Here is a 21210-nt window from a genome sequence, read left to right as displayed (position 1 = left end):
ACCTAGTGCAGTGGAAATGCAGCTAAGACTCCTAGCAATGGATTATACAGAGCCTGAACTGGCCCTCTCCTCTAACCAAGAAAGACTTCCAGTGGAGGGATTGGGACCCTAACCTAGCCACGTAACCTCTGACCTACAATTCACTCTGCCTACAAGATATGCTGGCACAAAGGTGGTGCAGAATTATGGTAATGGCCAACCAATGACTGGTCCAGCTTGAGACCCATACAATGAGAGGAAGCCCATCCTTGACACAGTCTGGAGGGTCAGGACCCAGAGACTGGACAGCTCAGAGACCTAGGACAGAAACAAACATGGCTGGCAAAAAAGTCAATGAAATGATCCTCAATAATATTATGCTATACTAATAGATTGTTGCCTAGCTCAAATGTCATCAGAGCCACTGATGGGAACAGATGCAGAGACCCACAGTCAAACATTAGGCCGACTTCAGGAAATTCTGTGGAAGACGGGGGAGGGGGAACGATTATGGGGGCCAGAGGGGCCAAGGACACAACAAGAAAACCCACAGAATCAAGTAACCTGGGCTCCCAGGAGCTCCTAGAGACTGACAGACAACCAGAGAGCTTGCATGAGATTGTCTCTGTGTCTTACTTTTCATCTCCATGTACATATCTTAGTGACAGCAGCCATGGTAATGGAAAGAAACTGACCACCCTCACAGAAGCAATGGATTTAATTCCGGTAGCATCAGCATTCTAAGGAAGAAGGCTCTTGAAAGTTCAGCCCTGCCCAGAAGATGCTCACTTAGAAGTCTAAGTATTGACCTGTGGTGCAGAACTGAAGGTACAGAAGCAGCTGACTTAGGCCCTAGCTTTTAACAATCAGGAAAAGCATTTCTTTACATTTGGTCATGTTACTTCATCTGTTTAAAGTGTATTAGGTTTAAAAATCATCAAAATGTTCTGGAAATGAGAACATATGTGATTGGCTATTTTAATGTTTGCTCACCATCGCCAGTCTTTTGCTTTTGCAGGGGCTCATAATTTACCTAGTTGGCTGCGTTTTCTACAATGAGAATGTGTGTCCCTGGTCTTGATGCTGAGGAACAGCCAGGCAGGCGTTTGTTCAGGGGCAGGGCAGGCATTTACTCATGGTTGCCACTAGTGGACTTGATTAGTGGGCTGAGTGATATTGAAACAATTCCCAATCAACTGTTTCCACCTGACCCTGGCGGTTTTTCCTCCCGCCCCCTTCTGTTTCGGAGAACTGTCAATCCTTCCACTATATTTTGAAAATGGGAGTAGTTTACATAAGAACTTTAATGTGTAGCGTACTCCTGACAAGTAATTTGCTAATTAACATTGAGCTGCTATGGAAACTGAAGAGAGAACAACTTGGGCTTCCATCTTTTTATTTATTCACTTTTTTAACAGCTCAGAAGTCTTCCTGTGTAATATGCCATTGAGTTTGAGCTCATATCCATGGGAGTGCTATAATGTTCCTGCTACTATCATTCTGTAGACTTGGAAATGCAAGTCTCAGAGGCAACATAATGATCTTGGCATTCAGTCTGCTTTTTCACATCACAAGAGGTACATGAGAGCACATGATAGATGGGTCTGAAACTCACTGTGTTTGTGATGGTATGTATGCGCACCATGAGCTGTTGCAGGCAACATTTGCTCATTGTTCTAAAAATGTAAATACTTCCTCAGGTAGGGTATTGTTAGGGCATTTAGGAATTTTGGGAAATATAATCTATGCATCCCCTTCCAAATTATGTTTTGAGTGATATGCCACCCTGTCTTGGCCCTGAGAATTTGAGAATACAACCAATCGTTCTTCCCCTGCAGTCGGAGGAGATTCAGTATCAAGGTCAAGTGATACCTAGGGAAGGAATTTATTCTTCTGTCTTGGTGTTTGGGGAAGATTGAGAGGAACTTGACCTGGGATTGAGTCTTGATGTTGAATGAGGTGTGCACTAGGGAAATAATGCTTTGTAGGAGTAAAAATACTATTAATTAATTTGCGTTTCTAGATTTATTCCTTCGTAGAACATATGTTAGCTCATATATTCATCATAGCAGCTTTCAGAGAAGAATCACAGAAAAGGAAATTGAATCAGGAGAGTGCTTAGCAGTGATCACACAGTTCATAAGGCAGAGTCCCCATTTGTGTGTGTGTGTGTGTGTGTGTGTGTGTGTGTGTGAGAGACAGAGAGAGAGAGAGAGAGAGAGAGAGAGAGAGAGAGAGCGAGCCACTCAGATAGATAGATAGACATAGAGACATCTCAGCAACGATGCAAACTGGAATGTTAGTGTCTGAGTCGGAGTAGAAAGATGGAAAATCATGGGGACACGGGAAGGGAAATGAGCCCTGAATTCATGAATCTGGCTAAAGCTTCTCCCCAGGTGAGGATGGAGACTTCCAGCACAATATTTGCTGTGAAAAGTGTCTATGAAGAGACACTATTCCTTACTTACGAAGATATTTTCAGATAACTTTAAGATGGCAATATGCATAAGGACTGAGTGTATGCAGCCTTGAATGTAGCACTACTCCCTTTCCACATAGTTTTTTTAGAAATCTCACAAATAACACTATTACCTTTTGTTTACTGTGAAAATATCTTTACTTGTCATAGAACTCTTGTGGTAGAGGCTGTTTCTGGTCATCCTACTCAGTGTACCTCAGAAACCACCTGAGATCTTTTAATTTCTTAACAACTTTCTAAAGATAACATTAAAACCCACCCAAACCATGTCTTTGGTCCTTGTAAAGGCAATAAAACACATCTCTTCTTTGAGAAACCCACACTTGCACTCTGGGTGTCTCATCTCCAAGAACTCTTCATAATCCCCATGCAAAACACTTCCTAATAAACTTCCAACTCCACTCCACAAGGACTCATCTTGAATTCCTTTCTTGATGAAGTAAGGTTCCTGCTTTTTGTGGAGGAGAAGAGGCATCATTGGTGTCTCTGCAGCTACCCCTGCCATGGTACAATGCCTATCTTCCAGCATGGCTGTGGTGCATAAATGGGGTTTGTAAGTGGCATTAGAACCACATCTCAGTCTATGGTGTAGTTATACTGATTGAAATAATTCAGATATACAGAAGATTAATTTCATCCAGAATTCTAGGGAGCAAGAGAGGGAGCAACTCTTTTCAAGCAGTATTTCTCTTAAGTATATGTTTGTAGTTGGTATGTATTTGTTAATATAAATGAAAGTATGTCTCATCAGACCAAATGGGTTTCCCTTATTGTATCAGAAATACCTTTTTGCTTCTACTTTCTCAAATTCTTGTTTTGTTTTGAGACAAGGTCTCCTGTAGCCTAGGCTGGCCTTAAACTCACCATTTCACTGAGGATGATTTGAACCTCAGATTCTCTTGTCTCCACATCCCAAGGACTAAGATTACAGATTTAAAAAATATTCTTGGGGTGATGATGTCATTCGGTTGGTGCAATGTTTACCTAGCATGTTCCCAAGGCAGAGTTCAGTCTTTAGCACCACATAAAACTGAGAGTGGGCTCATATGTGTCATCTCAGCATTTGGGTGATAGAGGCTGGAAGATCGAAGTTCAAGGTCAGCCTTATATATACTTGGAGTTTAAGGCCTGGTTACTTGATACCTTACCTTGAGAAAACAAAACAAAACTCTATTTTACTACTTCTAAGTTGTCTAGTGTAATAATCATGCATATTTAATACAATACTTAGGAGAGTTGGTACTTTATATTTAAAATTTCATCATCAGCGTGCATGTGTGCATATGCACCACATTATGAACATAGAATTCAGAGAACAGCACTGTGTAATACCTTTTCTCCTTCCTCCTCCACGTCGTGCTGGCGATCAAACTCAGGTTTTTAAGCTTGGATTGTTTGATGATAAGGGTCTTCACCTGCTTCGCTCTCTCGCCAGCCCTCACTTGTTTATTTTAAACGGTGTTCTTCTTAATATCTTTGTAGTTAAACTTTGCCACTTCCGTAACGGCATAGGTATTATAAATTGTAGGATTGTGAGACGAATGGAACAAAAGTCCCAAATGGAGTGTGGGTCTCTGGGATCTGTATAGCAAATTAGACTCGGTCGAAAGGACAGATGTTTGTCTTCTCTTGCGTGGATGCAGAAAAGAAGATAATGCAAGTCTGTATGTGGGTGGTTGGGGGGAGAAAGAGTTCATGTGCCTGAGGGAATAGCCAAATGGCAATCTCCTTTACCTTATTGTGAAATAAAACGATTTAATGGCCAGAGGACAAGGTTTTATTAGCTTTTGGAAAATTGTCAGGATTTATAAAGGAAAAAGAAATGAGGAATCTGAGCTATAGGTTCCAGGGTCACTGGGCAAAGTCTTTCCTAGCTGATGCCCAGAGTCTTGGATGTCCATGTGGGCTTATTGTGCCTCTGTCTTCCAGGCAACTTTCAGCAGTCTAGGGGGACAGAGTCAAGCACAACTGAATCTACCATTTGGAACTTTTAGGGTCTCTAGGGGCAAGGTTGGGGCTTCACAGTGTAGGGGGTGATGGTGCTGTAGAGAGAGCATTTATCTAGAGCCAGGCAAAGGATGGACTGAAGTCTGGAGGAACCTGTGAAGGCCCAAGGAATGAAAACATTGTTTAAAAGATCTGAGAGAGTCACAGCTAAAGAGCAGAACATACAGGTTGGAGGTTTTTCAAGAGATGCAGATTCTACCCCCTGGTCAAGATCCAGGGTCTGGGAAGGAAGGTAAGGTCAAAGAGACCTTGGAACTCTACCGAGCTTAACATGTCAGCGTTGATGTGGGTGATGGAAAGATTTAGTGAAGTGGGAAAGTGCACTAGAATCCCCCAATCCTGAAGTTACTCAGCGGTTGCAGCCAATAATTGGTCAAGAATGAAGGAACACTAGGTGGTTGACCCAGATAATTAGAAAATATTTTTGGGGAAATGAAACATGATAATGAACATAAAGGTGAATGTTGTGAGTCATGAATCGTATCAAACTAGCAAATTGGGCTTTTAATAGTCCCTAAAGCACTAGAGATAAGCCTGGGGGTGGGGCCCTGGGATAGTTTCTCTTTACTCTGCAGCACCAAAGGGGCAGAAGCTTGAGGCTGCACTGGGGCAGGGAGCATGCTTGCCTGTCGTTGGTTTTCAGGGGCTTACTTGGAGGTGAGCAGAGAACCTCCAGACCTGCGTCAGTTTCTGTGTTTTGATTTTCCTTGTGCGAATTTCAGAAGTCTGATTTAGCTAGGAAAGCTGAGAGGTTGAAAGATACTATTATTAAGAAATGTGTCGCCTTAAGATTTAAGAAGTAAAGCAAAAGAGGCATCATAGAGTACAATACTGTATGTTGTTTGTTCTGTTAAAACCTTGGGTTTTGTGAAAAAAATTGAGCACACGACCCAGGAGTTTTGCTTCACAGATGGCCACAGTGTTTTGGGGTCTATTATAAAATGCCGGTATTGAATTCAGCACCCCTGAAACGTCTTCTGAGTCTAAAATTTATGTACTTTTAGTTCTCACTTCTGTTTTAAGACGCTCTCTTCCATTAGCCCCTGTATTAGTTACTTTCCCATGGCTGTGATACAACGCTGTGACCAAGGCAGCTTATGAACGGAGGGGTGTATGCGGCTTCCGGTTCCAGAAGGATTAGAGTTCATGGCTGGGAGTCACAATAGTGAATGGCAGTCATGCAGGCTGTGACAGCCAGCTGACAGCTCGTATCTTGAACTGCAAGTGTAAAGGAGAGGGGTGGGGGAGGAGAGAGAGAGAAAACTCAAAGTGGTTTGAGTTTTTAAACACTCAAAGTCCACCTTCTGTGATATGCTTCCTCCAACAAGGATACATGTCCTAAACTTTCCCAAAGCACCATTAATTGGATGCCAAGTACTGACATGCCTGAGACTTCCGGGGACATTGCTCATTCAAATCATCACACCTCCCTACCATTCTTTTAAGTTTTTTTTAAAAGTTATAATTATTACTGTTATTTTGAGACAGGGTCCTTCTATGTACTCCTGCCTGGCTATAAACTTGCCCACCACACCTGTCATTTCCCCCGTCCATCCTTAAATAGTTTTCTTGAAGCTGAAAACTTGGGAATGAGGAGCAAATTGGTGCCTTCTGGCTCCCGATTGTATGGTTCAGGAGGAGGAAAAGGGCACAAGGTGCAAATGATGAGTTTAAAAGCAGGAACGGCCCTGTGAATGATTCCAATGATTGGAGTAAAGCCCAAGTGTAAGGCTAGGACAAGCTGAGTGTTGATGGCTCCTCTAGGTTGGCCTTCTGATCTGCTGGGGAGAGATGTCTTTCCACAAATCATATCAGAGGATTCATGCAGGTCAGAGCAATACTTAATGGATTCCAGTGTACACCCCTGATCAGATGCACCGCACGCCGTGGTCCTCCACTAGACTATACCAAACACATCAACTTCCCTGACATTCTCTAACAAAGCTCTTTAATAGACTCACAGTGCAGCATAGTCCAGGATTATGAGGGCATTCACCACTGAACAGGAGTCGATAGCTTCAGCTTTTTTCATGCCACCTCTAGTACTTATTAAGTATGGCACATTCCAACCCTATTCTGAAAGTTGCTCAAGCTTTGCTCTCTGCTCACACTGTCCCTGCCCCCCTTTTTGGCCCTACTCATTAGAGCCTGGAGCTTAATCATCCAGGTCTGCTTCTACTGGATTGCATCCCTTCGAGTCCTGCAAGCTACAGAGTGAAACTGATTAAGATTTTACAGGCCTGGTGATTTTCTTCCTGGTATCCACCCAAAAAACACGCTTTAGGTCAGGGAGCTCATGAATCATTTTGCAGGTCTCTTGTTTTCTATTTGATTGCAGAAAAATTAGGTATGGTCTTGAACATGGACCTGTCCCCTATTATTTCCAGGATATTAGGACCATAAAGTAAAATTGTCAGAGTTAGCTTTGGTTTCTGATAAATGTAAAGTATTGATTGTATCTTTTTACAAATGCAACTGAGTTCTCTGGGGCACATTCATTCATGTGGAACTCCTGTTAATTACAGTGTTTGAGACTCGGTGTGGTGATGTGCACATTAGAATCCTAATATTCTGGAAATGGGGACAAGTACAAGGGTCAATGTCAAAAGTCTGTCTGCATTACGTGGTGATCTTCAGGTTTGTTTGAGTTCCCTGAGATCCTATCTCAAGAAAACAAAATAAACAGAAAAAGCTGGAGTTCAGCTAAGGTTACTGGGTTCCCACTGCTGTGTGGTAGTATCATGGGGGCCTTTCACCAAACCATCACATAAGACCTGGAGGGCGTAGATGTGGATGCTCCGATTTTTCTGAAAAGAGATTGAACCTGATTGTGTATGTGACTTTTTCTCTGTTACCCAGCTAGTAAGTCTCCAAACTGGCTACAGGACTCCTGCTAGTCTGTAGCAGGTTCCCTGACTGGATGAAGACAGAGGAACAGATTAAGGCTTCATCTGACATTTAGACATTGATTTGAGTGAAAAATGAGGCCAAATACTGTTGGTTGAGAACATAGATGTTGTAAATCAATTCAGCTTGGAATTGTGTATAATCTTTGGCCAAATGCCTGGCTTCTGTTGTATAGAACTGACGGGCTAGAAATGGGGGACTGATCAACAAGGATTTTATTGCTGTATAGTGCATTCCCACAGTATAAGCAAATGACTCATGAGAGAGTAAAATCACATTGGGCCATAGTGCTTATTTCCCCTCCCAATGATGAGGCAGCAGTGATGTGGATATTTTACTTCCTTGGCATTTGATCCCCAAAGCTGGGGTTTTGGCTGGGGTTCAGCATCTGCCACTTGCTTGGGTTTTCTCATTCCCTCCCCATACATTACATCTCATTAAGACTTGCCCTCAATTTGCTACTATGGTAGGGTCCTATTTTGCTTTTTTCTTGTTTCAATCCTAAATACTGCCTACTAGAGTAATTTTTTTGATATAATTACTATGCCTTATTGTGATTCTTACTGTACGGTTTTATGCTCTCTCTCTCTCTCTCTCTCTCTCTCTCTCTCTCTCTCACACACACACACACACACACACACACACACACACACATTTAAATCACAATTTTGAGATGGCAGAATTAGAGAACTACTGGAAAACTGGAAAACTGATTGGTGGCTGTGTGGAGCTAGGGCCATTAAGACAGTGGGGTGACAAGTGTGTCTCTGCTGAGACAACATGAGTGAATAGCTCTGGGTCTTGATTATGTAGTACATATGTGTTTCATGCATGACAAAATGACAGCACTACACTTGCTTTCATGTCTGTTTCTTGGTTTTGGTGGTCTTCTATATGTTCATGAGATGTAAACAGTAGGGAAAACTTCATGGAAGATAAATGAATCCTTGTACATTCTTTGCAACCTTAAGTTAAAACCCAAATGATTGGGCTTTCTACTGCCCAAGTTCTTTCCTACAGTGTTCATTGCTTGGTATTGTACCTCTCTGAATTAGTCATCCGTGTTATCTCTGATGATTGTTATGATTGAATATGATTTCACATTAACATGTTTGACTTCTTGACTTAGTAATTGAATAGCAAACTGTCCTTTATGAATAGTAGCATATTTTCTCTGTGCTACTTACTCCACTAACTCATTCAAATAACTAATATTGTATGAGTTCTGTGTATCATGCACTAAAGAAGGTTTGTTCATGCTCAAACCTCAAGAGATATCTCTGTCTTGTTGACAGAGATAGAAAAACAAACAAATAGGTTATCTAAATTCCTATCATCTGAAATAGGTTTGTATGCATCAGGTTTCCTGGAAAAGGAGTTGGGAAATTGTTGACATACAATTAATTTTTTTTTTCCTGAAGCAGTACAGTTTTCAGAACTGAAAACCTTCTGTTTGTTATACACAATGGTTTTAAAGACTGAATTAAGAAGAATAACTTTTAGTTATATGTATCCATCATATCATTAGTTTTAAGTGAAATGACCCTTTTTCAAAAATGCTTGTGGGGAAGCAAGCGATATTAAAAATAGACGTTGGGCTTGTTAGACACTGAGTGGCAGTGTCTAGTGTGTATAAGGTCCCAGGTCCCATCCTCAGCCATGTATACATACAATTAAATTCTTGAGTGCTGTACTAGCTACAGAACATCCTCTCTAACATGGAAAGAAGACTCGGGGAAATATGAACAGAATTGTGAAGAGCCTTTGTGTATTGCTGAAATGAAAAGGCCTGCCTATAAGCTAAGGGAAAAGTATCAATTGGGAGAGTGATTATTTCAGGAAGGATCGGGAAGTCCTGATGACGTCCAAATTCACACCTGCACGTTTTCTGTGTCATTAAAAAAAAAAAAAGCTTTCTGGTCTGTGAGGGTCATTTTCTTATACTTGTTGTTGTACAAATAGATGGCCACACAGGGTTGGATTTTCTTGTGCACAAGCTTGACTGTCTCCACAGTAACTTAATCCTTTTCTCTTTCCCATGTCTTTGCAGTGTGTCTTACTCAGTCCACGTCTCAGAAGACTATCCAGGTATGCTCTTCCTTAAAGTTTTTTATTAAGTACCTTTGACTGTTTTGATCTGGAGATTTTAAATTCATGTCCATACATGCACTGTGTTGGCAAAGGAGGCATAAAGTCAGAGGAAGGATCCTGTTGATCGTGAGAGACTCTGACACCTGGTCCAGAATCAAATGTCATTTCCCGATGAAGGCATTCTCATGGACTCCTGGGGTAGCTTCATTTTGTCAAAAATACTAAGTGCTCCCTGCAAACCGACACACAAAAAGATCACGTTCTAAAAAAAATATATGACAATGTCTTTGTGCCAAACACATTGAACTGTTTATTTTTAAAAGTAAACTCATGCAGGCTGATTGTGGTGGCATATAACTTTGATTCCAGCACTTGGGAGGCAGAGGCAGATTCATCTTGGTGAGTTCAAGGCCAGCCTGGTCTACATATTGAGTTCCAGGACAGCCAAGGCTACAGAGACCCTATTGCGATAAACAAACAAACAAAAAAACCACATGCACACCCACAGAGAAGTGACTCAAAGAAATAACTATTAGGTATGTTTTCCATGAAAACACAGCCACTGATTCAGATTTTAGTGCTGTGGTGTAACCAGTAAGCCCAGTGCTTAGCTCCCTCTGGTGGTAAAGAGGTAGTACTTAGGTTTTCCCCCCTTCATTGGTATGGTGCTTGGAAATATAACTTGGTTCTGTATAAAAATTTAAATATTATTTTATTTAATTATTTATTTTAAAAGATCTGTTTATTTTGCTTTATGTGTATGAATGTTTTGCCTACATACATGTATGTGCATCATGTGCATGCTTGTTGGATCCCCAGGAACTAATGCTACATATGGTTGTGTGCTTGGGATTGAGTGAAAATCCTCTGGAGGAGCAGCCAGTGCTCTTCACCACTGAGCCATGTCTCCAGCCCCTAAAATTTATTTTTACATTAATTTTTTTATTGCAGTTTTGGGGATTGAACACAGTCTTGTGCATGCCAGACAATTGCTCTGCCACTGAGTTATATGCCTAACCTATCAAAATGGAATGTAATTAAATTTATTTATGTATATGGGTATTTTGCCTGCATGCATGTCTGTGCATCATGTGCCTGCAGTGCCCACAGATGCCAGAAGAGGACATCATATTCCTTAGGACTAGAGTTTTAGATGTTGTCAGTGAACATGTGGGTGCTGGGAATTGAACCCCAGTCCTCTGGAAGAGCAGCCAGTGCTCTTCACCACTGAGCCATCTCTCCAGACCCTAAAATTTTAAATTTCTTAATAAAACATTGGTTTTTTTCATCTATGTTCTTTTTACTAAAGTCTCCATCTTAGAGTAAGTTTGTAGTAAATTTCCAACATAATTTCATTTCCACAAGATAACAGAATTTAAATACATATTTGATCTACTTGATTAGAATAGGAGTTATTTTGCTGAGGGAGAAGCAGATTTGTATTCTGGTTTAAATGCTGAGGCTGAGTTTTGAATGGGCTGATGCATGTGGTACATCAAATACACCATGTGGAATACAGGTACAGAATGCCTCCAGGTGTATAGTTGAATCTAATTCCAGTTGCCATTATATACAGGAGGAAAAGTGGTAATCGTGATATTCATCCTTAAACCCACGAATGCTTTGTAGGGACATGGCACTTGGTGACAGACACTCTGCATCTCACCTCTGGCAACTGTTATTTCTGAGGAAGTGATATTTATGCTTTTCTAGGGCTTCAGGGTGGCCGTTAGTGGGATAGTATTTTCCCTTTTATTAAATTGTAATCCAGATTTACTTGAGGTTTGTTAGTTAATGTGTTTCACTTTTCTAGACTGACAATATCACATAAAGTTAAGTGTTTGTTTTTTTATTGCTAATAGATGTTCCCCCCTCCACACACTTCCTAGAACTTCTGGAATAATTTTAAACAATAGAAAAGTTGGTAGCTTTATATAAAAAACAGCATGTTTCTACTTGTCAGAAAAAAAAAGCATCCTTTTTTTTTTTTCTTGTTACCATGTTTTAGAACACTAAGGACTGTTGAATCTATTGCGTTTTTACTTTGCCTCTGTTGCAGAAGCATTTCCTCCTTTCAAGAATAGGGCGCCATTCTATGGCACTAAGCATCTTGATGTTACATGCCGGCACAGGGTGAGCTTCGTTTTGGACTTGGTATTATAGACATCAAGATGCTAATGGAACCGACTGGCTCTTTGAGCCTCTCTAGGGCTAGCAAGCCTGTCTTTTGAGATGTGGTGAGGTACGCTTAGGACACTTGTGGTTTTCCTGTTTTTTTTTACTGTATGTCTTTTGGAAAAGTCACTATGGTTTTTTTTTTTTTTTTGTTTTTTGTTTTTTTAAGAGAAAAGTATTTTGTACTGTCTGTTCTATTGTAAAAAAGTCTTATCCGTTCTCATTTGTGTTGTCTATATTGGTTCTTCTGTTACCAAACTTTGGTTTGTTTTACAGGACCTTTGCCTATTTTAAAATTTCTCTTAAATAGCTCCCTTTACTGTTTTTTTTAATGAATAGATTCAGTATTCTTGGTACCGCCCTCACTAATTCCTTCTCATATTGTTCGTAGGCTTATTGAACTATCTTTTGAGGACGGCTTGACTCAAGCATTAGCTGATCATCTCATCTTGTTAGGATGGCGTTTTCTTTGCCCTGTCTGTGTTCTTGCTGTCCCCCTTGTTAGGAGCAGTGTGCCACACCCACCTACGCTTGTTCCACGAACTCAGGCCATCGATTGACACTCATTTCATAATCTGTGTCTATGCAATGAAGATTTAGACTTGAGCACATGTAATGACATAGATACAAGGCCACTCTTTACAGTCAAGAGAAACTGGAAAGTGACCCTCTGGCTTCCATGAGTCCTACAGAGCAGATTTCACTTTTGGTATGGATTGGAAATGATATACTCACCGCAAGTCACCAGTTAGATCTGCTAAGACCAAACTGCTCATTGGTACAGCTCATGTTTTCTCACGTAAATCAGGAGCTCTAGCCACTGTGGTGACTGAATTCTCTCATCTCTTCTCCATTCTTCTGTTGGATCTAGAGGAGTGAGGTGGTAGTTTCTGGATTATTTGGTCCCCATGGCTCCAGAGCCCTGACTCACAAATGATATATTTGAATATCATATGTAACTGTGAATTAGCAACTTAAGTGAGAATTGAAATCCTAACACTCTGTGTAGAGCCCTTAACGAGTAATTGTTTTCACAGTTAATAAGCATTCATATCTTGTAATATGCTGCAGTTTTTGAATTATCGTGGTTTCCTTATTTAAAACACAGTTCAATGACAAAGTATTGACTTTTTGATTCAGAAACATTCCAACTTTACCAATTAATAATTATTTAATCAAGCAATTCCTTAAGTAATTTGAAAGAATCAATTTCCTTTAGTTTTGGTTGCCTTGCCTTTAAAAGTGCATAATTGGTTGGTTTGAAAAAATGTATAACAAAAATGACAAAATTTTAGAGACAACTCAGGGAAAATATCCAGACTTTAATATAAAATCAGGTAATTATTTTTTATCAGTACAATTATCCTTTCTCTTAAGTTACATAGTAATAATAAATGGAACAGCTTGACTTAAGTGTCCCTGTACTTGAAACTGAGTATGGTCAGTGAGAGTTGCTTTTCTGTAGCTATCCTTTCCCATGCTAATGATCCTTAGAAGCTGTGGTAATGATGGCAATGCTCTACTGAAGAGAAACGGAAATACCCACATGGCTAACAGCTTAACATAGATCTCTACATCCTCTACAAAACACGAACTTAAGAACCTGTCTCCATTGACCTAGGCATTCTGCATGTGTGTTACAGTTGTGTAGCTTGCTCCTCTTATGAGACACCTAACAGCAGGAACAAGGACTGTCTCTGACTCTGTCTTCTGAGACCCTACTCTTCGTACTAGATTGCCTTGCCCAGCCTTAATACATGGGGGAGGTGCTCAGTCTTTACTGCAACTTGATATGCCATGCTGTATTGATACTCATAGGAGAACTATCCTTTACTGGATGGAGACAGAAGAGGAGGAGATTGGGGTGTGGGAGGGGAGAATGGGGGAGAGGGACAGGAAGGAGAGGATGTGGTGGGATGGGAGGGGTGAGGGGGACAGGCTGTGGCCAGAATTCAAAATAAACAAACAAACAAAAAACCCTGAAGTGGGTGGTGATGGCACAAGCCTTTAATCCCAGAACTTGAGAGGCAGAGCCAGGAGGATCTCTGTGAGTTCGAGGCCTAGTCTATAGAGTGAGATCCACGACAGACACCAAAACTACAAAGAGAAAGCCTGTCTCAAAAATCCCCCCCTCCCACCAACAACAAACCAGAAGTTTGAACGAAGGAGGAAACAAGACAAGGCCCAAACCATCAAAGAAAATGAAAACCAAATGCAGCACTCATGGGAAGACTCCAGTGAGAGAATTCAAGATCCGACACCCTTGCTCTGTCTCAAGAAGTCTGTCATCTTAAATGCAATCCTTAGCTCTACTTCTAACTTTCCCATCTCTAAACCAAGACGATACTCTCACCACATGTGGCATAGCTTAGGGAAGACGTAGCTACCTGAACAAGAGTGGAGATGGATTGATTCGCACAACTGGCACAGTGCGTATTGACACACTTCCTAAATCTGTATCTAAGGCTGTGACTTAGGTTAAAAAGACTCTACAGTTGGACATAGGTTCTTTTTATCACTGCAGTCAAAGCAATTAACACGTCCATCATCACCTAAGCTGTGCGTTAGGTCCTCTGAAACCTCCTCATCGTACACCTTCATATTTGCTCCCTTTGACCAAGCTTCCCACTTCTTTGTCCACAACCCCTGGCAACTACCATTCCAGTACTGTTCTCAGCGTCTTTCCCTTCAACTTCCTTAGATTTCATACACACAAGGGCAGTAGCAGTTTGTCTCTTTTTGGCTTATTTGACTTACTCTAATGTCCATCACGTTCACTCACTTTATTGCATGGTCTGTCTGTCTGTCTCTTTCTCTTTCTCTCCCTCTCTCCCTCCCTCTCTCTCTTCTTTCTTTCTTTCTCTCCCTCACTCCGTCCCTTCCTTCCTTCCTTCCTTCCTTCCTTCCTTCCTTCCTTCCTTCCTTCTCTCTCTCTCTCTCTCACCTTTTTTTTTTTTTTTTGGTTTTTCGAGACAGGGTTTCTCTGTAGCTTTGGAGGCTGTCCTGGAACTTGCTTTGAAAACCAGGCTGGCCTCAAACTCACAGAGATCCACCTGCCTCTGCCTGCTGAGTGCTGGGATTACAGGCATTCACCACCACTGCCCGGCTTTTTCTTTCTCTTTTTAATGGATGAGTAGAATACTACCTTATACATATTTAGAACAACTTCCTTTTTTATTCAGTTATTGATGGATACTTACATGGCTTCCCCATCTCGGCCATGTTGAATAATATCAAGGTCCAGGGGAATGCAGATTTACTGATTTCATTTCAGAGGGCATGTTCAGAGTGGATTGGCTAAGCTCGTGAACCTAGAAGAATGGACCGATGCAGCCTCTCAGAAGCATCCTGATAAACTGAACACAGTAGTAATGAGGAAGGAGGCTGAATCAGTGATCTTAATCTTTTCAACAAGAGTAAACAATTCTTTCGAGGAAGAGTTATTGCTGGTCTTTTCTTAACTCCCCAAATGGGATATTCTGAACTTGATGAGCCCTTTACTCTGCCTCTTTTCTGACCATAATAGATATGGCTGGCCTACTACATCATAATGAAGAATTAATACCTGGTACTCTAAAACGCCAGAACATTCTGATTGGAGTGTACTTGAGTCAAAAGCAGAATTTGAAAGTATGGCTAATCCAAACTACAAACATGTTGAAAATCTCTTAGCGAGCCTTTGAAGGCATAATTCTGCCCTCCAGCATCATGCTACACACAATCAACAGATTAATTTTTGAATCAAATTACACTGCCTTCTGGTACTTGAACTGCTTTACTGATTTTAAAGCATTTTTTTTTTCAGTTTTCTTAAAACGAATTAGAGACCAGTTTTACCTATTATGTTATGGACAAGTTCACTTCCACAGAAAAATCCTTCAACTTGAGTCACACACTTGAGTAAAACTGCTATTCTGTGGTCTGTGGATGGGCTGCTGCTGTCCAGTTTATGGATTCTTCATCTCTCCCTCTAGCTGGTAGCCATGGTTCACATCTGTTGCTCGAATGTCTTTCCCGTCCTTTCATTTGCCATTTTCATTGTTTTCTAAGACCATGTCTCCTGTTGCTGAGGATGACCCAGGATTTCTTATCTTTATGCTTCCATCTCTCAGAGCTGGGAGTATAGGCCTTTGCCACCATACTTACTCTTAAATGCCATTTTATTATGCCTTCTCTCCTCAGGCTGTGATGGGATCCAATGTTCTGCTGTTTATATAAGTACTTTATCTCTGATGCATTACCTCCAGCCTCTCCTTCCCTGTTTATAGGGAAAACAGAATTAGTTTGCTTAGGTAGAAAATAGCTTCACATCAGTAGACCAAGTAGAGTTTAAGAGAAAAGAAGTATATGGCTCTGAAGTTGGCCATATTAGCCTTTGTCTGTCATCCCAGCCCTTGGTGGGGAGGGCGTTCAGACATGAAGGTCTCATGATTGTCTTGAACTATGCAGGGAGACTTTGTCTCAAAACAAAAACAAAAACAGCACACAAAAAAATTGAAAAATTCAGCTGTAATAGAGTTCACCTCCTATCCCCCTTCTTTTTTGATCACTGGTCTGAATGCATGAAGCTACTGACAGAAGAGAATCTAGAAACTGGTCAGTGTCTCCATGTAAAAATAATTCATTTATACATGATCTGTTTCACGAGTTGCCTTTACACACAAGATCAGCTTCTTGGTCTGTGATGTGATGGCACTTAGTAAACATGAATATGTCAATATGTCCCTTGTGGTGTCTGAAAATTAAACACACCCAGCCTGTGATTAGTGCTACTCAAGAGGATGAGGCAGATCTGCCTTGTTTCCACTCTAGTCTGCCATCCCCATCTCCTCTCTGGATAACTTAACAAAGCCATAAAGCCCTCCTCTTCATGGAGAATCTTCTGTCGCTAAGTGTAATATATATATTTCCAGGCTTAAAAATAGTGCATTTGAAGGAGAGGGAAACCATAATGATATAAATCTATCAATTAAAAGTCAGATTCTTGTGGTACTGACACAATATTATTACAACCTGTCTCAATATTTTTTTAAAGATAGACTCCTTCAGTTATCTGAGCAGAAATTGATCCATGTTTCTATTTTTGGAGGTTGTTTTATTTTTATTAAGTTAGCAGTAGTTGTGTTATAGGGAATTTGCACTTAGATTAGATTAGATTAGATTTTACTCTCACCTCATTTTATTATTTTTGGTTTGTTTTTTGAGACAGGGACTCACTGTGTAGACCCAGTGACTTAGTTACAGTTTCTTTTGCTGTAAAGAGACACCATGACAATGACAACACTTATAAAGGAAACCATTTAATTGGGGCTGGCTTACAGTTTCAGAGGTTTAGTCTATTATCATCATGATGGGACATGGTGGCATGCAGGCAGACATGATGCTGGAGAAGGAGTTCAGAGTTCCACATCTTCATCTTCAGGCAGCAGCAGGAGATTATATGTCACACGGGGCATACATAGCTTGAGCATATGAGATCTCAAAACCTGCCCCTACACTGACACACTTCCTCTAACAAGGCCACACCTCTTAATAGTGCAACTCCCTATGGGCCAAACATTTAAATACATGAGTCTAAGAGGGCCATTCCTTTTTAAACCACCACACCTAGGCTAGCTTCAAACCTCACAGAGATTGGCCTGCCTCTGCTTCCTGAGTGCTGATATTAAGGATGTGTGCCACCACACCCAGCACATATGTGTGTGTCTGTATGTATACATGTATGTATATATGTACTTATTTATTTGTGTGTGTATGTGCATATGCCATACATATATGTGGAGGTCAGAGGACAACTTGTACGAGTCTTTTCTCTGCTTCCAACATGTGAGTACTGGGGATTGAACCCAGGTTATCAGGCTTGGTGGCAAATCCCATTACCCCACTGAGCCATCTCAACGGTTTGTACTATGGGACATTTGTTAGTGAGCTGGCAATCTTACAGATGCTCTTCAATCATTAGTGAGAAAAATAGATAAACAACTGTGTGTCATATTATTATAATATGTTATTTGACCACACTTAGAGATCTGTATTTATTGGAGAAATTGGTAAATTTATACCATTTTTTCTAAAGACAAAAATAGTGAATAAGAAATGTTAGTACTTAACGTATAATTTAGTATTCAGTGTGTGGTACATTCGGATAGAATTAATTTGTAGAAGAATGATTCTGATGAGACTTAATAGCAGGTTGCATAACAGCAATATGGAGGGTGCAGTGTCCGTTAATTACTGCCTCGAGTTCCCACCTTCCCTTCATCTGCCTCCTTTCCTCACTAATGGTTTCCGTTTTCTCTTATTTTAGATAGGTTCCCCCTATATGTCCTAGTGTGCTTTCTATTGCTGTGATACACAACATGACCAAAAGCAACTTAAGAAGGACAAGGTTTATTTGGCTTACATGTCACGGGCACAGTCTGTCACTGAGGGATGTCAAGGCAGAAACTCAAGCAGGAGCAGAGGCCAGGGGTTGTGGAAGGAAGCTGTGTACTGCATTGCTTTCCATGGCTTGCCCAGCTTGCTTTCCTACATAGCACAGGACCACCTGCCCAGAGGTAGCACTGCCCACGCTGGGCTGAGCATCCCCTCCACCACACATAAATTATTCATCAAGAAAATGCCCACAGATATGTTCACATGCGAGGCCAATAAAAGCCGTTCTTGAAATGTGGTCCTCTCTTCCCATGTAATTAATTTGTGTGAAGTTGACAAATTTAACTAGTACATTAAGTAAAGAAGGCTGACCTCAAACTCAATGCTTTTCCTATGACAGCATCCCAAGTGTTGGGCTTGCAAGTGAGCTGCCAGCGTGTTTGGTTTTGAGGTTTTTAAGAAGTATCGAGCATCCCTTATTTATCTCCTCAGCTGAGTACCCCACCTTTTGCAGTAGATGGAAATCGAGCAGAATGCTGACCTGTGACATGAGCCAACAGCAGCATCCGAATGACTGGTTGCCTTAGGCTGTATTAGAAATGTACGAGGAGCCAGGCCTGGTGGAGAGGCCTCCTGTAAACTTGACATTTAAGAGACAGAGGCAGGAGGATGCTGAATTTGAAGGCTACACAGGGAGATCTGTCTCCAGCCCTTCTCTCTAATAAAAGGGAAGTGTGGTTTGGAATACTTTCTGTCCACAATCTGTATCCTTGTATGAAGCTCTGAACTCTTCTGAAATGGCTGTAACAGTAGGCTTAATTTACACACAAGTTTGCTCCCCTTTTTTCGAGTTAATGAGAGCAGCAGTATGTGCCATTTCTGAGAATTGGATTAAAGTGATGAACTTATGTCTATTGCTTTTATAGACGATATATAACCATTATACGGTGTCTTTTCTCCCATTTCCTTGCAGACAATACATATGTGTCAAGTTCAGAAAATGATGAGGATGTACTAGTTACTACAGACCCAATTCCTGTTATTTTCCATAGAATAGCAACAGGTAATGGTGGTGCGGGAGTTTTCTTTCCTTAGCTTAAGCTTTTAAAAATGTTACTTTGGTACTCTTTGTTTTCAGTAGAGCAAACACAAGTTTTTACCTCCCAGAAATCTGTTCATATACTTTTATATCTAAAGTATGTTATTTTTTGAATAATGGTTAAATGCACCATGCCAACATTACTCTTGAAAGTATTTTCACCCATCATGATACTGCTAGACAAACTGAACTCAGAAAACCTGGAGCACTGATGCTGCCTTGAAGTAAATAATGAAAGTTGAAGAAATCTATGTGCGTGCTCTTTAATTTATTAGAATTTGTATGCACAATGAAAAATCAGAAGCACTTGCATGATCTATCTTCAAAATACCCCTTAATTCTTTCACAAAAGGGGAGAAAAGCCTACCATGTTTTTAATCTAGGTTGGCAAGCAATGTGCTAAAATCCAAAGTAATTTAAAAAATTCTTTCTTGCAGAATTAAGAAAAACAAATGATATTAACTGTTGTTTATCCATAAGATCCAAACTACAAAAGGAAAATGGGGAGGTATGTACATTTCGTTTCATTTGATGTTTTTATTTTGATAGTGTTTTAAATTTTCCAGGTATTTGGAATCTTATTTATACCACAGTTGTATATGGTAAATGAAAGGAAGACTCACAACTTTAAAAAAAGTTTTTTAAAATTTTATGTACACTGGTATTTTGCCTGCATATATGTCTGCATAAGGGTGTCAGGCCCCCTGGAACAGGCGTTACAGACAGTGGTGAACTTCCATGTGGGTGATGGGAATTGAGCCCTGGTCCTCTGGAAGAGCAGCCAGTGGTGCTCTTAACTGCTGAGCCGCCTCTTCAGCCCCTCACAACTCTTTGTATGGTGCAAAGACTGACCTAAAATGAACCCTTCGAAAGAAGTTCCTGCTAAATTAAGAGAAAAGAATCTAAATAAAACATCCAAGTCATGTTCATTCTTTATTCTTTATAGACAGCAGTGCAGTTGACAGAGAACGTCCACATGCCTTACATCACGATATACATGGCTATACATCATTTTGATGATTTTGATTTTACAATTCTGTTTGTAGAAGGTATGGTCTTCTAAACATGCGAGTAGACATTATATTCTAGTCATTTTTATTAACTAATTCATTCATTCATTCCTCCCCCCCCCACACACACACAAAAAAAACCCTAAGCAAGTTTGTCTCATATCCTTGCTTTTAAAAAAATTTTACTTTGATCTGTGAATAACTCTCAGGATATTAAGTAGGGAAAGCACAGTGAGACAGCAGTCACTTGTTTGAAAGTTACACTTACAACGCGACCCTCCCTTGCTGTTAGCGTTGTGCTATTCTGTGAGATCCCTCTTTGCCCACCATGAAAATGACTGCTTGAAGAGTTGACCAAAACCCATTAGAATTTCACTTCATCCAAAGCCCCTCTTCTTGGTTGTCATATTTTCCTACAGAAGCTGAAATGTAGGTCTTATTAGCAACATGGATGGATGGAGTTCTGAGTCCAAAGGAAATGCTGCTTTTTTTCTCCTCTTTAAAAGAACTTCACTAATCATGACAGTGATAGAAACACCACCTTGAGTTTTCCTTGTACTTCAGCTACACGACAGATGTCGGGCTCAGTTAATTAAAAACTCAGACACCAAGTTAAAGGATATTAAATTAAACATCCTTTTGAAACTTGAATTTCCAAACAAATCATTCCAGTATCCTGAAAGTTCCCTTTGTATTATGATTCATATTTAGTTGCATAATTTGATTTTGTACATTATTGCATCCCAAGTTTCCTCTCTCATAGCACTGCTTTGTGTTGGCAGTGGAAATGGAAACTGTCTTGGATAATTAATGCAGATGAACTTTTTAATAAGAGTTGAATTAGTGGGAGCCTGTCAGACATTTTATCAAAGGAAAACTGATATCATAACTGATTGTACAGTTTTTAATGTTCATCAGAGCTTCAAATATTTACATGACTAGAAGCAAGCTCCAAGAAAGGTGTATTTTTAGTAAACCCCTCTTCAAGAACTGAGTACATCTACAGAGTTCTCTCTCTTACTCCTTTTTGTTTGAAGCTGTGCTGTGCCAGCAGTGTACTCCATATACAATCCCTCAGTATTCCAGAA

General features: G+C 40.4%; 1 protein-coding gene across 2 annotated transcripts in view; it reads left to right on the top strand.

The window, feature by feature from the left end:
• Parp8 (poly(ADP-ribose) polymerase family member 8) overlaps positions 1 to 21210 on the top strand; it is a 181908-nt gene that overhangs the window by 85170 nt on the left and 75528 nt on the right. For both annotated transcript variants that reach the window (XM_036206907.1, XM_036206906.1), the window contains exons 4-6: positions 9423 to 9460; positions 18987 to 19076; positions 19550 to 19620. In XM_036206907.1, coding sequence (XP_036062800.1) covers positions 9423 to 9460; positions 18987 to 19076; positions 19550 to 19620 — 199 coding nt within the window. The remainder of the gene's footprint in view (positions 1 to 9422; positions 9461 to 18986; positions 19077 to 19549; positions 19621 to 21210) is intronic.

This window comes from Onychomys torridus, chromosome 15 (genome assembly GCF_903995425.1).
Source record: "Onychomys torridus chromosome 15, mOncTor1.1, whole genome shotgun sequence".
Lineage (NCBI taxonomy): Eukaryota > Metazoa > Chordata > Mammalia > Rodentia > Cricetidae > Onychomys > Onychomys torridus.
This window is presented reverse-complemented; position numbering and strand designations above follow the sequence as displayed.